Source organism: Peromyscus californicus, unplaced genomic scaffold (assembly GCF_007827085.1).
Source record: "Peromyscus californicus insignis strain IS unplaced genomic scaffold, ASM782708v3 Scaffold_3__1_contigs__length_106647218, whole genome shotgun sequence".
Lineage (NCBI taxonomy): Eukaryota > Metazoa > Chordata > Mammalia > Rodentia > Cricetidae > Peromyscus > Peromyscus californicus.
In genome coordinates, this window is record NW_026294551.1 from 54,066,389 (window position 1) to 54,088,822 (window position 22,434).

Sequence of the window (22,434 nt, forward strand, 5' to 3'; positions counted from 1 at the left end):
GTCACAGCCATCCACAATCAGTCCCAGGAACTCTGTCACTGTCTTCCAGGAAACCACCACAATACAGCATCTCCAATTGTCGTCTTTAAACCCTCCTCTTCCTCTGGAGTCTCTTAGACCCAGAAACAGGTTTTAAGGAGAGAAAGACTTTGCTGTAGAATATTCACAAATTCAAGGACTACACATACCCACGGTGGATGGGTGGGTGGATTCTGAGAGAAGAGTCTGAGACCTTTGAGATGTCAGATCAGTTGGGGAGCTCACTAAAAGCCATGTCACAGCACAGGAGAGCCAGAGCCAGGGACAGTCTTTGGTGGGGACGTGACGAGCTAGCTGCTTTTACTGACATGAAGACAGAGAAGAGGGACTCTCTACTGGATCTTGCCAGTACAAACAGATGCCTAGTCTGTGCACATGAAAGATCAAGTCTCACAGGAGCAGGGTTTGGTCAAGCTACGCATGGAGACTGGTGCGTGGGGTTGCAACTCACTCTAGCAACTTCCTCTACCTTTCCATGGTGTTTCCCAGTGCCAGGTGCTGGGGAAATGAAAGGGCACTTTGCTTTGGGAGCTGTCCTCAACAGTTATTGCTATTTTTTCTATTGTTTTGAGACCAGGTTTCACTCTACAGCCCATGCTGACCTCAAACGTGTGATTCTTCTGCCTCAGCCTTGCCCAAAATGCCAGCTTTCGACAGATCCAAGTCAAACAAATCTGAAAAATTGCTTCAGCGCACCTTCCTCACCTTTCCCAGCATCCTCGGGGCTCCCCAGGGCCACAGACAGCTGGGCTAAGGGACTCGGCTTGCAGAATTCTGAGGCGTTCTCACTGTGGGCTGGGCTGTCTGTCATATTCTAGTCTGTACTCTCACTCCATGCTTGGACTTGCCTCCCCCCCCCCCCCCCCCCCCCCCCAGTCTGCCAGCTAGACCCGAGGGCAAGAATCTTGACATGGATCAAACAGCACAGCCCTGTAACATTTTCCAAAGTAACTTCTGAGATGGGGTTAAACCTTAGCATTCTCATGTTCCAAATTCATATACTTTAGAAGATGAAACTACTTTACCTTCAAATATTGCTACTTTACAGTTTCATTAAAAAATTGGAAGACTAGGTGAGTTTCATATTATCCTGGGCTTTTGGGAGCCCTCTAGTTACTTCTAGGATATATACCTGAAAATAGGGTTAAGGATACGGAGTACAAAATCTAAACATTTGGAGCTCAATTTTAAGAGCAAAGTATAATTCTAAGAACATTTCACTGGGCCTCAGTCTCAAAATGAATACATCAAGCCTTACAGACAGGTTCATTGCCTCTAGTTCAAAAGAAAAGGCCAACAGCCAGATAACATCCCAAGTCCAAACCAAAAGAACAATGAGACCAACAATCTCAAGGTAAACACAAGTATTTGTTCACAAAATGTAGTAGCTTAAAGAGAGAAACTGCCTTCTTAGAGTTCCTTAAGAGTTGAAAACTTAAAGGGTGATTCAGGGGTAAAAGAGAGGGCATCTAGCAGGTCAGTTCCTAACAATCCGCTTAGAGAAGTGTGTATCAAAATGGCACGATTGGAAAAGGTAGCGAGTGACACACCTTTTACTATGCAACACGCTAGTGCTATGCGTAAAATAAGAAGCGATGTGTAGGCGATAGCGACTCAATTGTTTATGCACTCAACAGTTGCCTTGAAGTATAAGAAAACGGAGCATGAAATGGGACGTTCATGCAGGCCTATGAGCAAAACGAACAGAAACCCCCAAACCAACCCCACCTCCCAGGCCACCCTGCCAGCCCCCACCCCCACCACTTCTCCTGTGGCCTTAAAACCCTTCTGTTTTGGAGGCCCTGCAGGCTGTATACATTCACCTGGCGGCTCATGAAGACCAGAAACACTGTCATAGAAAGAAGCTCTCTGAATATTCTGAATCTCTAAAGCAGAGAAACAGTGAAAACAGGACAGAAGAGCAGATACACAAACACTTCGGTTAGTGTGAAAGACATTTGACATCACAAGTAAACTCTGAATGGGGCTACTAAAGTAGCCAGTCCAGGGCAGATCCTAAGCAACAATTACTGTTTCGAGAATCTGTGCATTTGGATAAAGTTCTTTCTATAATAAATTTAAGCTGAATCAAAAGAGCACATTCCCAACTCCAGGTGTGAGCATCATGCCATATCGACAATATTTAAGAGTAACGAGGCACTAATTAATCTGTCTTGCAATCAGTAAATGCGGGCAAGACTGCGGTTAAATCAGAGTGCTGAGGGAAATGAAAAGGCGGTGGCTAAAGCCGTTAAAATTCCCAGGACAGATTTTGGAAACATAATTCACTTCAAATACAAACTTCTAAAAGATTGGTTAACTACTTGAGTTCTGCTGTAGCAAATGCCAAAGTAATTGTAATGTTTTGATCATGCCATTACTCACACAAATGCCCTAGGAGGCACCGCACACAACAATACAAGCTTTAGTTGTTGCTGTTTTTTATATACATAAGGAATGAGCAAGGGCATGAATTCCTATGGAGCTGGTTGAAAGGTCCCCAAACAACAGCTTTGAATAAAAGCAGGGCACTATGAATCTCTAGGGCAGGGCTGCCATCGATACTTTTACTCCTTTTGGTTTGGCCTTGAGAAAACTGCGTGAAACTCTCATACAAACTGGATTTTAACACAAAATGTCTTCAGCTCAAGGGACTGTGCCACCTTAGGCAAGCTGTATGCACACATTGTACATTCTCCATTTGTGGTCAACTCATCATTTCCTGTTTTTGCATTCCAGCAGCATGAAAGGGAAAAAATTATACGTTTCACCAGGGCCATTTTTTCCTAAGGAAAAAGTTCCTCTTAGCCCAAAAGACCTCTCCATCTTGAGGGACAGAGACGAGTCTTTGGCTCCCTCATCTAACTTCTGAACCTGCCACTGACCTTGTGTGTGAAACACAGTCCTCAAACCTGGAAAAGCCTGGGTCTGCCTCTCTGCCTGTATTCTGCTCTACAGCAGCATGTGGCCTCTGAGATCTCTTGTCTCAGATTTAACCAACTGTCCACCTACGTTGGTGGGCAGCAGGACTTCCAGCCAACAGTGACATGGTCAAGCGAGCCAAAACTGGATTACTCTAAAGCAGAAGCCAGCAGAGCCAAACCAAACTTGGGGTAGATAAGACTTCTCACCCTTGTTCTGCCAAGAGTGGCCCCTGCCCTCAAGCCCATCTGTAGCAGGGCAAGGGCTGAAAACGGCTGAGCCTGTATGGTCAGACTCAACACAGAGGAACAGGGTTGGAAGGGTGTGCCAGCACTCGGAAAGATAGAGGTAAGGATTCTCCACACATGGCTCCAGCTAAGATCCATCGTCTGTGACCTTTGTGCACTCATCACTCAGGCCACCATCCCCAACCTTACCCACCAAATCTTGGATTCTGAAACCTGACCCTCTCCAGTATCTGTGACTAAACAAGGGTGGATGGAGGAAGCCCAGGGAGCCGGGAGAAAAGACAAAGACAAACACAGTTTGCCCAGATTCCTCACTGCATGACAGGCTTGTTCGGGGCAGGTTACGGATCTTTCACGCTTTCAGATCATCTCTCAGGCGCTCAGTGGAGTATCAGTGTGGTTATGTATGCAGGTTAAGTGCTCAGCCAGGGGCTCACAGGACAGTTTGGGTACAGAAAGGAGACAGGAGGCCAAAGGGAGTTCATGCTACCAGAGTGTGCGTAAGCCCAGTACTTAGTTTCTCTTACTCAGTCTCTGGGGCCTTCGTAGGCCTTCTCTGCCCCTTCCCTGTCACCTCCTGCCTCCCTCACTTCCAGGGGGTTTCACCCCATCTACCTAGGAAACAACCCACCTTATCTACATTATAGACTGGGCAACCCTATGGAGATGCCCTTTATTCAATGAATTCTAAGCATTCCTCCATCTGGGTCAGGCCACTAGGGTTGAGCCTGGCCTCAAACATCACCCCGGCCTCGCTTCCTGCTTACTGACCCTTCTGCCCAGCCTTACTATCCAGCCAGAATGGACTCCTGAGTGCTGGCTATTTCCACACCAAAGCACCCTACCCGCTTTCCTGCTCCAAGCCAATCCTAATTTGTTCTTTGACCTAGGAGGAGGAGGGGCTGGCAAATATTTATGACAGCCAGTACGACATGCCACTCCTCTGAGAGACTTTCCATAGCCACACTGCCAACTCTTCACCAGGGCCTGGAGTGACCTGAGCCTGGTCCTTTCTCCTGCTTCATATTCAGCTTCTCAGATCCCACGGTGTTAAGATTTAACACATCACAGTCCAGAACAGCCCCACTCTGAAACTGTGGACTGAGCAAGGCCCGACATCCTCTGCTGTGTATTCAGACAGCACTTTGGACTAAGTAGGTCATTGCAAGGGACACAGTGCACTTGCAGGAGACCAGCCTTCTCCTAAAACTCTTCTCCGTACAGTCTCAGGCACATCACTTCCCAGGGCACAGGCATGCATGGGAGTGGGATGGCCCACCCCACAAGCTCCCTCATATCCCTGCCCTGCCTGGTACACATGGTCATTCATGGGGAGACTGCCCTTCACATGACTGCTGTTCCCCTGAAGATACTCTCTTCATCCCTCTTTCCTATCGCTTTCCTTTGCCTTAATTGCCCAAATCCCTCCCTGTCTCTCGTGTTTCTCTCTCTCTACCTCTGAGAAGCTGGCTGACTTAACACACCTTGGGATGCTCTCAAGAAAGCAGAAGTGAGTCAGTTACTGAGTCAGTGGTGGTCACCTGAGGCCCACCGAGGAACAGGGACATAACCAGGATGAAGGGTGGCTGACCGCTAAACTCTAGGGGTGTGTTCCTACTAGGTCTTAAAGAAATACAAGTATTTTACATCCTAGTAAAAAAAAAATCTAGCCTGTGGTAAACGCCACCAGAAATCAGAAATCACTGAGGTTTCTACACACAGAACTGTGAAGAGTCATGAAAACAGGCAACCGAACTGTATGCAGGCTATCCAAGTGTGGACTCACTAGCAACTGTGTGTGTCTCTGCATGTGCACATGCCTGCTAGACCTGGGTCAGCACCAGGAAAGGATATTCTGGAGTTGTCTGTGCCTGTGCCTTTAGGTCAAAGCCTCAACTGTCACTGGGGTGGCCGAGAGATCCTGTAGCTTTTGTGGCTCTGAATATATAATGCTTCCATACTCTTCACAGCACCTGACTAAGGGGATAGGTGTCTACATTTCTTAATCCAAGTATTCACAAAATGGGCAACTTCTGATAACGGCAGCCCTGCTCCAGGAAAGATTTTAAAGTAATAAAAACATATGGATATATACAAACACACATATATGTGAGAGAACCATAAGTAAACCTTAACTACAGAAGATTCAGGCCAAGCTTAACTACAAATATGAGCTAGTTCTCACCATCTTTCCAAAGCTCAGCCACGAATCTGTCTGATGATTGGTGCAGGAGGGTGGCCACGTTGTCATTCAGAGGGTCCATGTTCTTCATCAGCCACTCATCTGCCTTATAGTCCACCTGTCCCACACCAAAGCCAAGTGGGATGAAATGGAGAACACAAAATCGAACACAAAAATAATTACCACCTTAAGTCTTAATTAAAAACTTTCACTAAACAATCCCCAAACCAGACTATTTCCACAGTATCTGTAATAATATATTTAAAAGAGCATTCACATTCATCACCACCCTAGACGACAAAACGTACTGGGATTAAAGGTGTGTACCACCATGCCCTAAGTTCTTTCTCTCTTTTTGTGGGGTGTAAGTATGCACGTGTGGAACCCAGGTCCACTGAGCTATATACCACTATCTTACACTTGGAGCAGAGTCTCCCACTGATCCTATAGCATGCCACTTCAGCTGAACTGGCTGGGCAGTGAACCCTAGGGACCCATTTCTCCACCCTGCCTCCCAGCATTGGGGTTACAGGTGTGTTCCATCACGCCTGACTTTTATTATGTATACTGTGTTCTGCCTACACATATGCCTATAGGCCAGAAGAGGGCACCAGATCTCATTACAGATGGTTGTGAGCCACCATGTGGTTGCTGGGAATTGAACTCAGGACCTCTGGAAGAACAGCCAGTGCTCTTAACCTCTGAGCCATCTCTCCAGCCCCCACGCCTGACTTTTATGTGGGTGCTGAAGATCCGAACTCAGGCCCCACGCTTGTGCAACAAGCGCTTTCTGTGCTGAGCCCTCCCCGCAGTCCACCAGGCAGCATGTTAATCCCGCTGCTCAGCCTAAGGGCTCCCTCTCACCTTCCCTGCGTAGTGGATAATGCAGAAGTCAGCTCTGTCCTTCAGCTGCCGTGGCTTCTGAAACTTGGAGTGGGAACCTTGCTCCTGAACCAGTTTTTCAACAAAAGTTTTATCGGTGGCTTTCGGGAACCAGCACTCTTCATCCAGGAGGGCCAGCACACCAGGAGGATTGGCCTGATAACGAAAGGCAGTGGGGACGACAAAGTTGACATTGGTACCACGGGGGTGACAGCTTACTGCTAAAACCATTAGCTTTAGGAAGAGCTATGAAAAAAACCAATCTCTAGAGTGGAAAGTATGTCCAAGCCATAACCAACTAGTAATTCAAACATGATCATAAACTGCTATGATCCGTATAGAAATGGATAAGTAACCGATTAAGCCCTGAAATATGTACATTGTAAGTAAACTAATTACAGGTAGATACTCCACAGAAGCATCAAATACAGACGTCAGAAAGGAGCCGAGGGAGGAAAGTGAGTATTTCATGTCAGCGGCTGGCAGGATACACTGCAACACTCAAAACTAACCAGCTACCTCAGACGCTTTCCATGCTCAGCAGCTTCAGGTTTTGACTAAGTAATGACTAAATAAGTGGTATCATTTCTTACTGGGAAAACACCTAAAGCTATTACTAAGTACAGCACCCTGTGGCTGTCTGAATGAAAATGTCCCCAGACTCTGGCATTTGAATAATCAGTCCCCGGGTGGTGGTGCTGTTTGGGGAGGCTTGGCCTTGTTGGAGGAAGCACTTGAGGTTTCAAAGTCATACACCATTCCAAGTTCACTCTCAAGCTGTTCTTGCTGCCATGCCTGCTACCACAGTGGCACTCTTCTCCCTCGGGAACCATAAGCCCCAAAAACCTCTTCCTTCTATAAGTTGCCTTGTTCTATCACAGCAGCAGGAAAGTGACTGGTGAATTATGAGAGGTGACAACGTAAGTCACCAGTCACTTTAAAAGGCCTTGGCAAATCCAGAAACAGAAAAGGTATCGGCGGTAACATGCTGGGTGTGTATGTGTGTGGGGGGGCTGCTAATGGGAATGAGGACTTCAGCGGGGTGAGGTTATGAAAACGTCGAATTAGTTGTGATGGTCAGCCATTGCTGTGATAGAGCACAAACCTACTGACTTGAGCCTCAGCAGGTCGACTGAAGTATGTGAATTGTATCTTAATAGACATCTGCGCTCTACTCGGCAGTGCTTCTGGGCCACCATCGACTGCTGCAGCGCCAGCATGCCAGCATGTGACAGCACAGAACTCACATTCTGCAGCATTCTTGTAAACAGGTACAAAACTTTAGAATCCATTTTTTCACGCATTTATTGGGTGAAGAGCTAGCTGTATATACAAATACTATTTGAAAGGCGAGTAGAGTTTATAGTCAAGTATAAATAAAGCAAGGTGATGACAGACAGGCACAGGCACCAGCTCACTGGTCTACAAGGTGCATAGGACATGAGAATCCTTCTACAGCAAGACCCTTACTCCAGGCTCCTTCTCAAAGAACTTTCAGGGTTTCTGATCAGTTCAAGAGGGACGAGAGTCCATACTATCCAAGATTGCTATCCCTGGAGGAGCCATGGCCATAGTGGCAGGCAGTGAGGGCTCCTGAGCCAGGATCATAGGGGCAAGCAGTTAAGGTTACTGAGCCAGGATCACAAAGTGCGCACAGCTGGGGCTAGTGAGCCAGGATTACGGGGCAGGCAGCTGCGGTTACTGTAGGGGTTCTGAGAAATGAAGTACTACACTGATATTAAGGTCACAGAAGCATCCGTCTTTTACTATAATTTTCAATTTCCAATCCCCTTGAAGGAAAACATCCCTAAATTCTTTTTTGTTTGAGATTTATTATTTGTTATGAGTCTGAGCACATGCATGCAGGTGCCCATGGGGGCCAGAAGAGGGCAGGGAGGAGGCAGAGAGGGGAGGGAAGTGGGAAGGAACTCCCCTCCTCCTGCCGGTGAGCTCCTAGGCATATCTAGTTACTGTGACCACTGCACCTACCCAGCCCAGTGCTTTCTAACATGCCATTTTCAATGTTGTTTACCCACGAAGTTCTGTCAACAAATCTGCCCTAGAATATTCTCTCACTCCCTTCACAGCATCTGCTTCTGGGAAGACTGTGTCCCTGTTGGGCTGCTATGGGTGACTGTCCTGTGTCCCTGTCGGCCTGCTGAGGCTCTAGCTTTCCTGTGTCCCTGTCGGGCTGCTGTGGTGACTGTCCTGTGTCCCTGTCGGGCTGCCGAGGCTCTGACTTTTCTCGATGCATGGCGTATCATGCACAGCCCGTGCCAGGCAAAGCTGTGAGCTCTCACTGTGATCTGTTCTTTGGCCTCAAGCCTGGGACCTGGAGGAGCACTGCCATGCCCGAGGCTCTCCTGTAAGCCCCCTAGCTCCCTCACCCTGCATTTCTAGGACACACTCAAGGGTCTTTAAACTTCCTGTCCTTATCCAACAACAGTCATAGTAATACATCTGTAAAGATAACTGAACACATAAGGAGCAAATCCTTTCTGCCGACTTACTGTTTGCTGTGAGCTAATCCACAAGACTGAAATGTCTCTGGAGAGGAATGCTACTCTAACTGGTGTTTCAAGGCACCTAGAAGCAGGATAATCCAAGACTTTCTGCGCTAATACCCAGCTGTGGTGCTTGGACAGCTAAAATGATTTCTTTTGTGTCAGCCAAATAAAGTTTTCTGCCATAGTCCTTAAACTCAAATTTATAATGTGTTAGATAGAACTACCACACTAATTGGGGTGACTGTTTCCTGGGCTCCTTTTCTTCCTGACAGCTGGACCATTCAAGGTCTACAGACACTGAACCTTTACTACCTTTAAACACCTAGACTGGCGCTAACCAAAGGCTTTGTGGCAAGAAAAGAGGCCAGGCGAGGCCTCTGAGCTGTAGCAGCAACACATGAGCTGTTGCTAAATGGTTCGGAAGGTCTGTAAAGTGTGGACCCCACTGAGGAGGCTGTGGAGTGGGCCCAACACCACAGAACAACAAAGTGATGTCACTGTTTAATCATGCTTACTTTTCCCTATGTTTTGACCGATAACCAAAATAAAATAAGTGAAGTTAATATCTTGTGCTCCAAAGCTAACTGCCAGGCAGGAGAGACCCAAGTCAACGAGAAAATAACAAAAGAAATAAATAAATTTTGATGCTAAGACTGTCCTCAAACATGTATCTGCCAGAAGAATGCCCTGCCAGCATACCTCAGAAAACAAAGAACTGTCAAAATAAAAAGTATTTACCAAAGGGCAGGCTTGAACTCAATTATTTAAAAGCTGAATTTATGTGACACATCTTGTCCTCAGCTAAGCACCCCTGTACTGTCCCTGCATTACTTAGGAAGGAAGCGTACCCAGTGGAGCTCCACATGTCCTTTGACAGGTCCACGCCAGTGCCACTACCAGATTGGTCTCTGAGGTCTGCGAGGACCACAGCACATCCTCCAACACACATTATCCAACAGCACAAACACAAGGACAGGGCGGTCAAAGCCGCATGTAAGGAGACCTAAGCAAGGCTCTGACCGCAAGAACACTTGCTTAGACATAGACTGCGTTATCACAGACTGTCACTTTCCTAGCCTGTCTCAGGTTATACCAGAAGAGAATCAAAGGCCTTGCTCCAACAGAACAGGCAGCAGGCGGGAGGAAGCACTCACGGGTCTCTCGATGAGGTCGATGCAGGGCTGCAGGTCGAGGCCGAAGTCGATGAAGTTCCACTCGATGCCCTCGCGCTGGTACTCCTCCTGCTCCAGGATGAACATGGTGTGGTTGAAGAGCTGCTGCAGCTTCTCGTTGGTGTAGTTGATGCACAGCTGCTCGAAGGAGTTCAGCTAAAGATTGAGTCATCGTCCAGTCATGGGAAGGAAGACAAGGAAACTTTGTCATCGGGGACCCCAAAAGCTCATTCCAAACTATTTATGAGGCATCAACAATACCACTTTTGTTTGTTTGTTTGTTTTTTGTTTTGTTTTGTTTTTCGAGACAGGGTTTCTCTGTGTAGCTTTGCGCCTTTCCTGGAACTCACTCTGTAGCCCAGACTGGCCTCGAACTCACAGAGATCCGCCTGGCTCTGCCTCCCGAGTGCTGGGATTAAAGGCGTGCGCCACCACCGCCCGGCAACAATACCACTTTTAATGTTCGCTGTTAATGATGCTGTTGAACGCTAATGCTGCACTAAGGGCGGGCTCTCTGTCTGTCTGTCTGTCTCTCTCACTCCTGTCTCCCCAACCTTCACAGCAGTTTGGAAAAGGTGGGAGGGCTGGTGAGATGGTTCAGCGAGGAAGGGTGCTGAGAGCCAGGCCTGATGAGCCGAGTTCGATCCCTGGGAACCCTGTGCACATACACACACACACACGCACACGCACACACACACACACGCACACGCACACACACACACACACACAAAACAAAAGAAAGAAAAGGTAAGAGAGACCAAAAGACAGCCACACTACATAACCAAACATCTCAGTTCTTACTAATGAATGATTAAGGACTAGAAATAAAAACATAAATGAAATAGAAGTGGTGGGGGGTGGGGAAGAGCAACACCACACACAGACGTCCCATGTGAGCTTGTGGGCCTGTGAGCTGAAGGGAGCTACAGATTGCACTGTGTCCCAGTCTCCTCTCCACTGAGGCAGCAGACTCCACAGTGATGTTAAAGATGAATTAAGAATCAGCTAATGGCCAGGCGGTGGTGGCGCACGCCTTTAATCCCAGCACTCGGGAGGCAGAGGCAGGCGGATCTCTGTGAGTTCGAGGCCAGCCTGGGCTACAGAGAGAAACCTTGTCTTGAAAAAACCAAAAAAGAAAAAGAAAAAAAAAAAAAAAAGAGTCAGCTAATGAACTGTCACTGGGAACCCAGCCCGAGCCTGACATACAGGCCTCCTCACTTTTCTCTGAAGGTTCTCTGGGTAGCAGGGGCCTGACCTTAGCCGGTATCACACGTGACACTGCCCTGCGGTGTATCTGAGTGTATGAAGTGTATCTGAGCAACCTTCATTCATTACTGCCATTGCCCTGATGCTGCCCCCCTTTCCTACTGTTCTGTTGAGTGGATAGATTAATTAAGACATGTCATTTTCATAATTTACCCATCCTGTAAGTACAACCCATATTCTAATTCCAGGTTGTTCACATGAATAGAATGTGCCCATAAATAACCTCTTTCGTTATAAAAAGTGGCTTTAAATTAGAGGTTCAGTCAATCTCCATGGAATAGTATCCCACAGCCCATGATGACGGTTTGCTGTTTAGAATAAGGTCATACTGGGAGGGCACACTGCTTGTCTTCCAAGCTGTATATTACTAAGTCTCATAAAGACAAGCTACATTAATACTTGTCTAAGTGTTAGGTTTGTTCCTGTCCATATAAATGGATTTTGCTTTGCCTCTGCGTTTATGACATGCTATTGTATTCAATTATATTCAATAGAGTCTAAAAATAATGAATATCTATATTTACAGTACCAGCTATATTTTAAAGATTTTATTTTATTAAAATCTTTGTATCTGTGTATGTATGTGTGGCATGGGTGTGCAGGTGCTCACAGAGGCCAAAAGGGCCTCAGATCCCCTGGAGCTGGACTTACAGGCAGTTGAAAGTAGCCTGACGTGAGTGTTGAGAACTGAACCCGGGTCTTCTGGAAGAGCGGCAAGCATTGTTAACCATTTTAAAGTAATTCTGGTTGCAGTGTTTGAACCCTGGTGTAAGCATGCATGCACTCTCCCACTCAGGTAGATCCCCAAGTTGAGACCTGGTTGGGTTTTATTTATTTATTTATTTTTGGTAAGACTCTATGTAGCCCTGGCTGTAGACCAGGCTAGGCTGGCCTTGAACTCAGAGATCCGCCTGCCTCTGCCCCTGAGTACTGGAATTAAAGGTATGCACTAGCACACTCTGCCTATATTTTTTTATTATTTTTAACAATTTTTATTTTTATTATTGTTATTATTATTATTATTATTGAGGCCGGTTTTCTCTGTGTAGTCTTGGCTGTCCTGGAACTCACTTTGTAGACCAGACTGGTCTCCAACTCACAGAGATCTACCTGCCTCTGCCACCCAAGTGCTGGGATAAAAGGCATGTGCCATTACCGCCCTGCAAGACGTGGTTTTAAAATTAATAATGCATGGCATTAATTTTAGATGTACAAAGAGCTACAGGGAGACGTAAGCGTCATTTCAGTCCAACTTGCACTTTCTACAATCAGCTGATCACTCATTTCTCATGACCCTTCTAGAAATAGTCTGTGCACTCATAAAGGTGCATAACCTAATTCTTTTCTCTTTTATTTTTATCAGTACATAAAACCACTTCATTTTTTATTTATTTGTATTTATTATATTCACTGTGAATATAATATTTTTAACTTTCAATGATATAAGCAAACATTCCAGAAAATTATTAGCAAGCAACACAAAATAGTAGACATAATCTGTTTGGTAAACGCGGTGTTATCTCAGTCCTGTATGAGATGTTTTAGCCCACCTTCCACAGAAGCAACGATATCCTGAAGACGTAACTGTTACAGCCTACCAGATCTTAGGCCTTAGCACAGGGAGGAAATGGTCTCCACATTTTTTAGACAGTTCACATATACTAAATCCCACTAATTGCAATTGCAAGAGCCAATCTCTAACATCCATTGTATAACCCAGTGCCTCTAGGAATATCTTCTAAAGTAAGAAATTAAGGGATAATATCTAGGTGAAAGGATCTGTATGCTTTCCAATAATGGAGCTCCTTTGGGAATGTGGCCTTTCTGATTAAATGCTACCTGGCCAACCCTAGAATGTAAATTTTTATTAAATTAACATAATTATACTTTTTAAAGTACAGCAATCAAAACAGTAAGCTTCATATGGGTATGAAATTTTGTTTGGTTAGCTGCTGTGTCTATCATAATGCCCACCTAATCCTGAGAGGTGCAGTGTCTAGTGAATGAGCAACTCCATAGGGTTTTGTTGAGGTATTTCAGTTACAGGCACTCTAAAAGATGTGGGTTAGCTGTAAGTAGACTAGTACAATAGGAAACTAGGTACACTGAAACATGGCATCCTGTTTTAGGAAGCTCAAGAGTTTAAAAGAAACTGAGTGGGAGCATCCAGGTAAGAGGATGTGCGTTGTACACTGATTATCTACTCTCTCCACAGTCTACCAATCCACCAACTATGGTATCCTTTCCAAAGAGTCTCAGATTCTTAAGAAATAATGAGCTTCCTCTTTGGGCAAGTTTGAGAGCTATTTCTCAGGTTATTCACACGCCATTTATACTAAGAACTCATACAGTAGTGGAGCAAACTGAATGGAGAAAGCTGCTCCCCACAGCGACCCAGTTTTTAGAAGGCTAGACAGCATTTTCAAACAGGACAATTCAATACTCAACGGTGGCCAAAGTGACACTCTTATCCCAGCAGCAACGATCTAAAAGTCACACCTTCTACACAGTCTGTGAGCGGCCGGCAGCCCACACCTGTGGAGAGTCTCTGAAAACTCACAGCAACATGTGCCCAGAACCCTTTGCTGTGTTGGTGGTGTTTGGTCAATGATGCGGAATTAAAACCCATTATCATACTGTTTTCACAGGACACAGGCCATCATCTTGCCATGTACTCCTCTAAATTGCTCTTCTTGGACCCACCGCATCTGGCCACCTTCACTCTGGTCCATCACCCTGGCCTCCTCAGGGTGGCTCTACTTTTACATCTCTGGCCCACTCTTCCTTTGGCCAACTCTGTCTAGACACAGCAGCTTTCAGCAACTTCTAACCTTTGATAAATACAGAACCACGGGACTCTCCACCCAGAAAGGAAGGCTTTCTGAGCTGGCAGCTTCTTGTCCTTCAGGAATGTCTAACTGCAGAACACTCACACGGCAATCTCAAGGCCCTGGGTAGCGTACTCAGCACTCCCACCCCGACCTCACACACACAACATGCCCATCACCACTCAGCACTCCCCGAGCTTGCGGCCTCAAGGTGCCTCCCCAGCTCTCTGTATCCTAGCACTTTCCACTCTGTGCACTGAGTGGTTATTTGCTATCTACTGTTCGGCTCTAATCAAAGAGCAAGGCATGTACCTGCTTATTTCTGACTGCCTGGCACTAAACTGCACACACAAGCGAACCGTAACATTTGTTAGGAGAGCGAATAAAAAAGAAAAAAAAAAAAGAGCAAAAGGGAGGGAGATGAAGAATACCTCAAAAATTTCAAAACCAGCAATGTCCAGGATGCCAATGAAAGACGCTCCCTGGCGTTTGGTCCTATCCAGCGCTTTATTGATGCGGTGAACGAGCCAGCGGAACAGCCGCTCATAGGTAGCCTTTGCCAGCGCTTCCACTGCAAAATCTGCCTGGAATTAGACAATATCAACCTTTTATCCAGGAAGCGGTCTCAACAAAACACTGTAGCTGTAATATGGCATTCAATGCTACACAGAACTAAACACCTCAAATGGCACTTACTGCTTAGTCATATCTCACCGTGACATACCAACAGAGGCATTAGCACACTCAACGAGAACTGTGGCTAATTACCTTAGGGAATGGGCAAAGCCCTCCCCCTGGCTTTACAGCCTGGGGCGACAGCATCTCCCATCAGCCTGGTTTCTTGTCAGTTGCCCCTGGGGGTGGGGGAGGGGGTGGGTGGGGATCACTTTCCAACCTTCTTAATCAAAGCTATTAATGTCCTTAAAATCAGCACAACTAAACAGGAAGTGTGGTCCCTCTGTTCTTGCTGCTGTGCTACCCTGTAAGAAGACAGTACAGTGGGAGCCTTGGTCTTGTTTGGCTGCTGTGGAACATCAGATCTCTCTACCAGATTATTTGTCAGCTAGGGGACAACTGGAGGTGACTTTTCAAATTTACTTACAAAAATCAATCTAAAATATCCTGAAAAAAAAAAAGTAAATAACTATAGAAAAAACAAACTCATTTAATGCCACGGTAGTTCCTTCCATGTACTCTTACTAACTCAGTTTGGCACATGTCAAACAGAAGGTTAAAGGTCACAGCTTATCATTCCAATGCACTTGGGAGAGCGGTCACCGCCCGACTCACTTGCTCTTTGGTCTGGGCTTTCTGGACGTAGTCTCGGCCGACCTTGATCCGGGGGGTGAGGATCGCCCGAGTGAACTCCATCACGTTCATCCCAAGCAGATGGCAGAGTTTCTGGGCAACTGCAGTATAAAAGTTTTTCCTAAATGTTCCATTTCCACACGGTCTAATCATGGCATGCACGCAATGGAAAACTCTAGAAACTCTTGAAGTCTCTCTAAAAGTCTTGAAGTGTGACAAAGCTTTAAGTCTGGTGAAAAATGCTTTCTGTTCTTCTGGATCAACAACACATCAGTGAGAGACAGCAAGCCTTTGCTCTCCTGGCCTTGTAGAAGAGTGACCTCCTTGTCTAACTATGGTTCACTCCAAGATCTTAAAGCCGAACTGTACTGCAGCATGTCTTACATCTTAGCATCTTAAATCACTGCACTAAGTTGGATGTGACTGGGTGAGTGAGAGGCACACGGTGGGTGGAGCCCTTCCGCTGCTCTAACTACGTGACCAAATGTCACAGAAAAGGGACCTAGTGGTCAGAAGTTCAGCAAGATGGCCCACAGCCTGGTCAAGAAATGGAGACCATGACCTAGGGATGGTGGTACACGCCTTTAGTCCCAGTACTCAAAAGCAGAGGCAAATGGATCTCTGGGAGTAGAGGTCAGCCTGGTCTACACAGTGAGTTCCAAGACAGCCAGAGCTACACAGAGAAACTCTATCTCAAAAATAAAACAAGCGATAGTGACCCTGACACAGGAGGAGAGTCAGTCCCTCAGGAGTCACATGGAAATAACCATTAATGAACCTCAAGTGGGTTACCAAAAAGGGCTTTGGGGTGTGTGTGTCTGTGTTCATATGTATGTATGTGCACATGTGTGCACATGCATGTGGAAGCTACCGGGCACTCTTGGATGTTGTTGCTCAGGTGGCCTCTACCTTACTTTTGAGACAGGCTCTCTCACTGGCTCAGAGCTTACTGATTACGCTAGGTTGGCTGGCCCACTCCTTGGCCATAGTGCCCTGTGGATGCCCCCATGAAGCCCACTCCTTGGCCATAGTGTCCTGTGGATGCCCCCGTGAAGCCCACTCACTGGCCATAGTGCCCTGTGGATGTCCCCATGAAGGCCACTCACTGGCCATAGTGCCCTGTGGATGCCCCCGTGAAGGCCACTACCTGGCCATAGTGTCCTGTGGATGCCCCCGTGAAGCCCACTCCCTGGCCATAGTGCCCTGTGGATGCCCCCGTGAAGGCCACTCCCTGGCCACAGTGCCCTGTGGATGCCCCCGTGAAGGCCACTCCCTGGCCACAGTGCCCTGTGGATGCCCCCGTGAAAGCCACTCACTGGCCATAGTGCCCTGTGGATGCCCCTGTGAAGGCCACTCCCTGGTCATAGTGCCCTATGGATGCCCCTGTGAAGCCTTCTAGGCAACAGGGGTTCATTTCCCTCAGAAACAATCTGGCAGCGCCCAATACCTGCAACCACATCCTCTTGGTGTGCAAACTTGTATTCCTGACCAGTGTTTATTTAAATCCATTTCCCACATTTAGAAACAGAAAATCTTCACATCAGAAAATCTAGATTCCCAGTGAGTATGGCACATCCTACATCCCTGTACTCAGGAGGCTAAGGCAGAAGGATGTAAGAGTCTGAAGCCAGCCTGTGGTACATAGTGAGACCCTACCTCAAACCCCCAACCTAAAGGAAGCAGGCAGAAAGAATGTCCATCAGTTTACCTGTGTTTTCTGGCATGGAAGCTTGGTCGGTGTTTCTCTCCTTTTTGAAAGAGATGTTTCCAAACTGCAGCACTGAAGACACGACCTTGAGCATTGCTTTGTATTGAAGAGAAAAACAGAAAAACCCGTCAAAATGCAGCAGGGACACACCCCACTTATCTGGTGCTAGAAACTGGCTCCATGTGACTTTTCTGTACTTCTTCGGGGTTTCATAAAACAGAGGCCGTTCTCATTAGCTTCCCAGTTACTTTCTAATTTGGGTTACTTATAGCAAATTCCCAGGAGTTCTAACAGGGAAGACGTACAGAGGATCTCTTCGTGGGAGAAACCCATTATGTGCATCGCTTCCATGGTCTCCTGAAAGTTATCCTTGTCCTGCTGTCCAGGGATGGGGATGTAGCCATTGGAGAGGAATCTGTAGTTATTAAAACCTTCGAGGAGTAAGTCAGCTAAAAGGAGATACAACAGGATAAAATGTAATTCACACTCATCGGCAGACTGAAATACTCTACTATGGGCATCGAGAAGTCAGGAGAATGGGCTTGCCATCCAACCCATCTCGGGCACACTTTTCCTTGTTAATTCATGTGTGTAAACAAACAGTTTTCCAGTATTTGTGACAATGAAGGAAAAAAAAAGATGTGAACACGTAAACACATCTGCAATCTATTTTTTGGCATTTGTGACTTGTACAATATTCTATTTGAAACTGCATGACTGAGAAACAAGTAAAATTAACAGCTTTAAAAATTTTCATCATCATTTGAATGAAAGCTTTGAAATTCTTATTCTGTATTTTTATCTTAGCAGGTACCTGGCTCTCTTGCTTTTCTGTAGAGCATTCCCCTGGATCACTCCTTTCCCCAATTCTTAACTATATCACATTGAACTTTTTATATTTTTATTAATTGTTTTTGTTTATTTTACATACCAACCAGTTTCCCCTCCCTCCTCTCTTCCCGTTCATTCCCTCTCCCCACCTCCTGTCCACCCCCTCCCCCATCCACTCTTCCTCATTCAGAAAGGGGCAGGCCTCCCATGGGAGTCACAAAGCATGTCATATCACGCTGAGGCAGGACCAAGCTCCTCCCCCTGCATCAAGGCTGGGCGAGGCACCCCTGCATGGGGAATAGGTTCCAAAAAGCCAGCTCGTGTGCCAGGGACAGGTTCTGATCCCAGTGCTTGGGGCCCCACAAACAGACCAAGCTACACAACTGTCACCCACACTGAAGTTCTATAGGAACTGTTCGCTTCCCCCACACCTTTCAACACTTTGGAAATCTTCTGATTAATTCCAACTGCAGAGTCATTGGATGTCTGCAAACGGAAGCCTCAGAGTTTCATTCTTTAAAATGTATCATCTTGAGCGTTTGTCTCTTTAGCAATTCTGTGTGTGGCAGAGTTTTTACCCCTGCATGTTTCCCTACTCAGTTTTTAGTTCCATGTGTTCACAGTTATTTTCTCACATGGTGAGAAAAGTCTATTGCATCATGCATCTACGCAAAGCTATGTAATATATACAGTAACTGCAGAAGCACTGAACCTTCTTAGTGTTTTTGAGTCAGCAAAATTCTTGCCTCAGCTAGACAGGGTCTCACTGTGTAGCCCTGGCTGGCCTGAAGCTCACTATGTAGACGAGGCTGGCCTCAGATGTACAGAGGTCTACCTGCCTCTGCCTCCTGAGTGCTGAGGTTAGACCACACTTGGCTTTAAATGTTTTTATTTTCGAGAATTTTACTTTCTACTCTTCCAGCCCTAAGCTTCCAGTCCTTGTGATTCACACCAATATACAAACACCTCACTTCTCACTCATTCTAGTGCAAATACAGTCTGTATTTAGTTATAAGTCAGGCAATAAAAGCTTTATTCTACATTTTATTAAGTAACCCCTCCCCCCATTTTCCATTGTAAATGTTGGAACAGAATCATAAAAGGTGGCTTTTAATTTAAGACAGGGTCTCTTTATGTATCCCTGGCTGTCCTGAACTCTCTGTGTAGACCAGGCTGAGCTCGAACTCACAGAGATCCATCGGCTTCTGCCTTCCAACTACTGGAATTAAGGGTGTGTGTCAGCATATCCAACTCTAATGAATTTACAGAACATTTCAAAAGCTAACACAGCAAAACTCACACAGCTGCCCTTCAGTGCAAACAGTCAGAAGCTGACTGAGTGCAGGGGGGTAGGGACCCCGTTACTCACATTTCAGGTGCTCCCCCGCTCCAGATAGCAGCTGGTAAAAGATATGAAACGTACGTTCATCTTTAGCTTGACGAACAGCACGAGACTTTTCCAGAAGGTCTGAGCAGAGAAGGTTAAGGGTTTAGTTACTAAGAGGGGGTCCTTCTACAGTGTCTACACACAACTTTCTTTCTTGGCTATATATCAACTTTGTTACAGTGAACCAATCAATCTGTATGAGACAAAAAAAAACAAAGCAGCTTATGATTCTTATTAATTTCAGACTCACTAAAAAGATTACAGGTGTTTCCTTTAACCCCGTTGTTATTCCAGCCACCACGCATTACTGTGGGCTGTGTTAAAAGAGCACAGCCTAGGAAGTGAAGGAAGCTGCTAAACATGAACGGTAGATGCTATGTAACCCCAGACTATCATAGGTTTACAAGTAAGGAACAGGCGCAGGGAAAAGAGCCGGAGAGACAGTTAATGACACGGAACGTGTTCCTTCCCTCACTGCTGTGGCTCAGTTTGCATCCATCATGGTGGGGAAGCCATGGCGGCAGGTGCATGAAGCCTGTGGTCACACTGCATCCACAGTCAGGAAAGACAGATGGGTGCTTGTCCTCGGCCTTGTTATTAGATCCAGGACCTCTGCCCATGGATGGTACCACCTGCATGTAAAGTGGGTTCTCCCACTTTAGCTCAGCAGAGACAATCCCTCACAGGCTGCCCAGACAGTGTCTATGGTAATTCTAAATCTCATTTAGCTGACAATCAAGATTAACCATCACAGTGCGACCCAAAACATGTGCCTGACCACTCTGCTCCTGTGACACCCCCCTGGTTAAAAACCTGGCCCTCCATCTTTGCACATGGAGTTCTTCTCCCAAGTGCTTTGACATGCAGCTATGATCAGATGACATCATTGCTACACTGACCACTGGGCTTTTTGTTCCCTGCACTGAAGCGTGAGAGACCATTGCCTAAAGCACGAAGCTATCCACCTGCCTGGGTTTCCTAGGGCAGAACGCCGTGGAAGCAGCACCCAAATTTCAGACAAAGGACACCCATCTGTGAATGCAGGGCTCAGTGTAAGACTTGCTGGGGCTCTCTGTACAGTGCTTAGATGCTGCTGTAGTGTCGAAGGGTCCACAGGCACATTGGGTGCTCATGGAATTTGTTTCATTGCTTTGCAAACCGATAACATCTTCTGGGGGTATACCTTTCCTGGGGCTACCAAATGAATTAATTCTGTAAGTGCAAAATGCCTGAATTTTTAGTTATACTAACTCCACCATGTTCTCATCATTTGGTTAAAAAAAAAAAAAAAAAAAAAACGTAGTCTGATGAATGTTATTAACAGAACAGTATGAACGGAGCTAAATGACCAATTCACTATATCATCATCCCCTCCCTGGCTTCAAATGTATAAAATTCTAGTCTTAATTCACAGGAATTTTTCTACCTAGCCATCATATATCAAATGAATTTCTATTACTGAAGATATTTATTATCTCACTAACCTAAAAGTAATTTTGTGTGTGACAAGGTCAAATCTAGGGCTAGGCAAATATCCTACCAACTGAGCTATATTCCCTGTCCCCCTAAATTTGTTTCATACAGACCTATTATTCCTTCGGGCCATTCTATGCAATGACATTTCTTAGGATTATTCTATGTATCTGATGTGTCCTGTCTTTGGTATAACTTTATTAAATTTCTTTAACTCCATAACTCCATAGGTTTGTCTCATTGAATAGAGGCACAGCCTAGGATTGTCATAAGAATATGGTAAACAGTGGGCAAAGAGTCACAGCTGTCTAGTCATATACCACAGAGTGTGGGCCTCTCTACTCTCAGGCCCACACATTTGTGGTTTGTTTTAAAGATTTGTTATATCTATGAATACTTGTCGGGGCCTATGTGAGTTTCTGTGCAGCATGTGCATGCAGGTGTCCAGAGGACAGAATGAGTTACATGCAGTTGTGAGTTGCCTGACATGGATCCTGGGAACCAAACCAGTGTCCCCTGCAAGAGCAGTATGAGTTATTAACTTCTAAGCCATCTTTCCAGCCCCTGTGGCCTGTTTTCCAAAACAACAACAACAACAACAACAAAAATATCCACACCATTTGGAGCTGATAACCAGTAACTGGAAGTACCTGCATGTGTCACAATGTCGCTTAAGTCCTCCCACCAGGTTTGATATCACAGATGGCTGCTTAAGGGTGCAGGGAAATGAAGCCATTGTTTTGGACTGTGCAAATGTTAAAAAGGATACATGTTTCAATGTTGGCCCCAACAATATAGCCAGTTACATCAAAGTTGATCCGAATAAACTTGCCCTGAGAAGAGAGAGAGAAAACGAGGTAAATGAGGACACGGAGGACCTGAGCACTGTAGTAAACAAGACAATACACCCTCCTCACATACAAGGAAACACCCCATCGATGGAAACAAGCAGCAGTAGGCTAGACCACTGTCCTGGACTGTGACACAATAAATCTAGAAACTGTCGAGAAAGGATAAGATGAGCCAGAGAGATGGATCAGTGGCTAAAAGCACTTACTGCTTGGAGAGCCTGAGTTTGGTTCCAAGAACCCACATCAGGTTTACAACGGCCTGCTGGGGATGCTGTGAATGTGTTGCTCTGATTGATTGATAAATAAAACTCTAATTGGCCAGTAGCCAGGCAGGGAGTATAGTGTAGGCGGGACAAGCAGAGAGGAGAATTCTGGGAGGAAGAAGGCTGAGTCAGGAGATGCTGCCAGCAGCCACAGGGAGAAGCATGATGTAAGATATAGGTAAGCCACGAGCCACGTGGCAACTTTACAGATTAATAGAAATGGGTTAATTTAAGATATAAGAACAGACAGCAAGAAGCCTTCCACGGCCATACAGTTTATAAGTAATATAAGTCTCTGTGTGTTTTGTCCCGACTGCCGGCAGGCTGGGATACAGGAAAACTTCAGCTACAGTGCCCATAACTCCAGTTTTTTTTTTTTTTTTTTTTTTCGAGACAGGGTTTCTCTGTGTAGCTTTGCGCCTTTCCTGAAACTCACTTGGTAGCCCAGGCTGGCCTCGAACTCACAGAGATCCGCCTGTCTCTGCCTCCCGAGTGCTGGGATTAAAGGCGTGCGCCACCACCGCCCGGCTAACTCCAGTTTTAAGGGGCCCTGCACCCTCCTCTGGC

General features: G+C 46.0%; 1 protein-coding gene across 5 annotated transcripts in view; it reads right to left on the bottom strand.

Annotated features, from left to right (window-relative positions):
* Myh10 (myosin heavy chain 10) overlaps nucleotides 1–22,434 on the bottom strand; it is a 134,666-nt gene that overhangs the window by 40,848 nt on the left and 71,384 nt on the right. For 3 of the 5 annotated variants that reach the window (XM_052756772.1, XM_052756775.1, XM_052756777.1), the window contains 10 exons: nucleotides 21,523–21,586; nucleotides 19,263–19,361; nucleotides 17,368–17,511; nucleotides 17,063–17,158; nucleotides 15,337–15,455; nucleotides 14,478–14,630; nucleotides 9,935–10,108; nucleotides 6,256–6,429; nucleotides 5,395–5,509; nucleotides 1,863–1,925 (listed from right to left, as the gene is read on the bottom strand). In XM_052756772.1, the coding sequence (XP_052612732.1) occupies nucleotides 1,863–1,925; nucleotides 5,395–5,509; nucleotides 6,256–6,429; nucleotides 9,935–10,108; nucleotides 14,478–14,630; nucleotides 15,337–15,455; nucleotides 17,063–17,158; nucleotides 17,368–17,511; nucleotides 19,263–19,361; nucleotides 21,523–21,586 (1,201 nt within the window). The remainder of the gene's footprint in view (nucleotides 1–1,862; nucleotides 1,926–5,394; nucleotides 5,510–6,255; nucleotides 6,430–9,934; nucleotides 10,109–14,477; nucleotides 14,631–15,336; nucleotides 15,456–17,062; nucleotides 17,159–17,367; nucleotides 17,512–19,262; nucleotides 19,362–21,522; nucleotides 21,587–22,434) is intronic. The other 2 variants (XM_052756776.1, XM_052756778.1) reach the window with 1 other exon arrangement.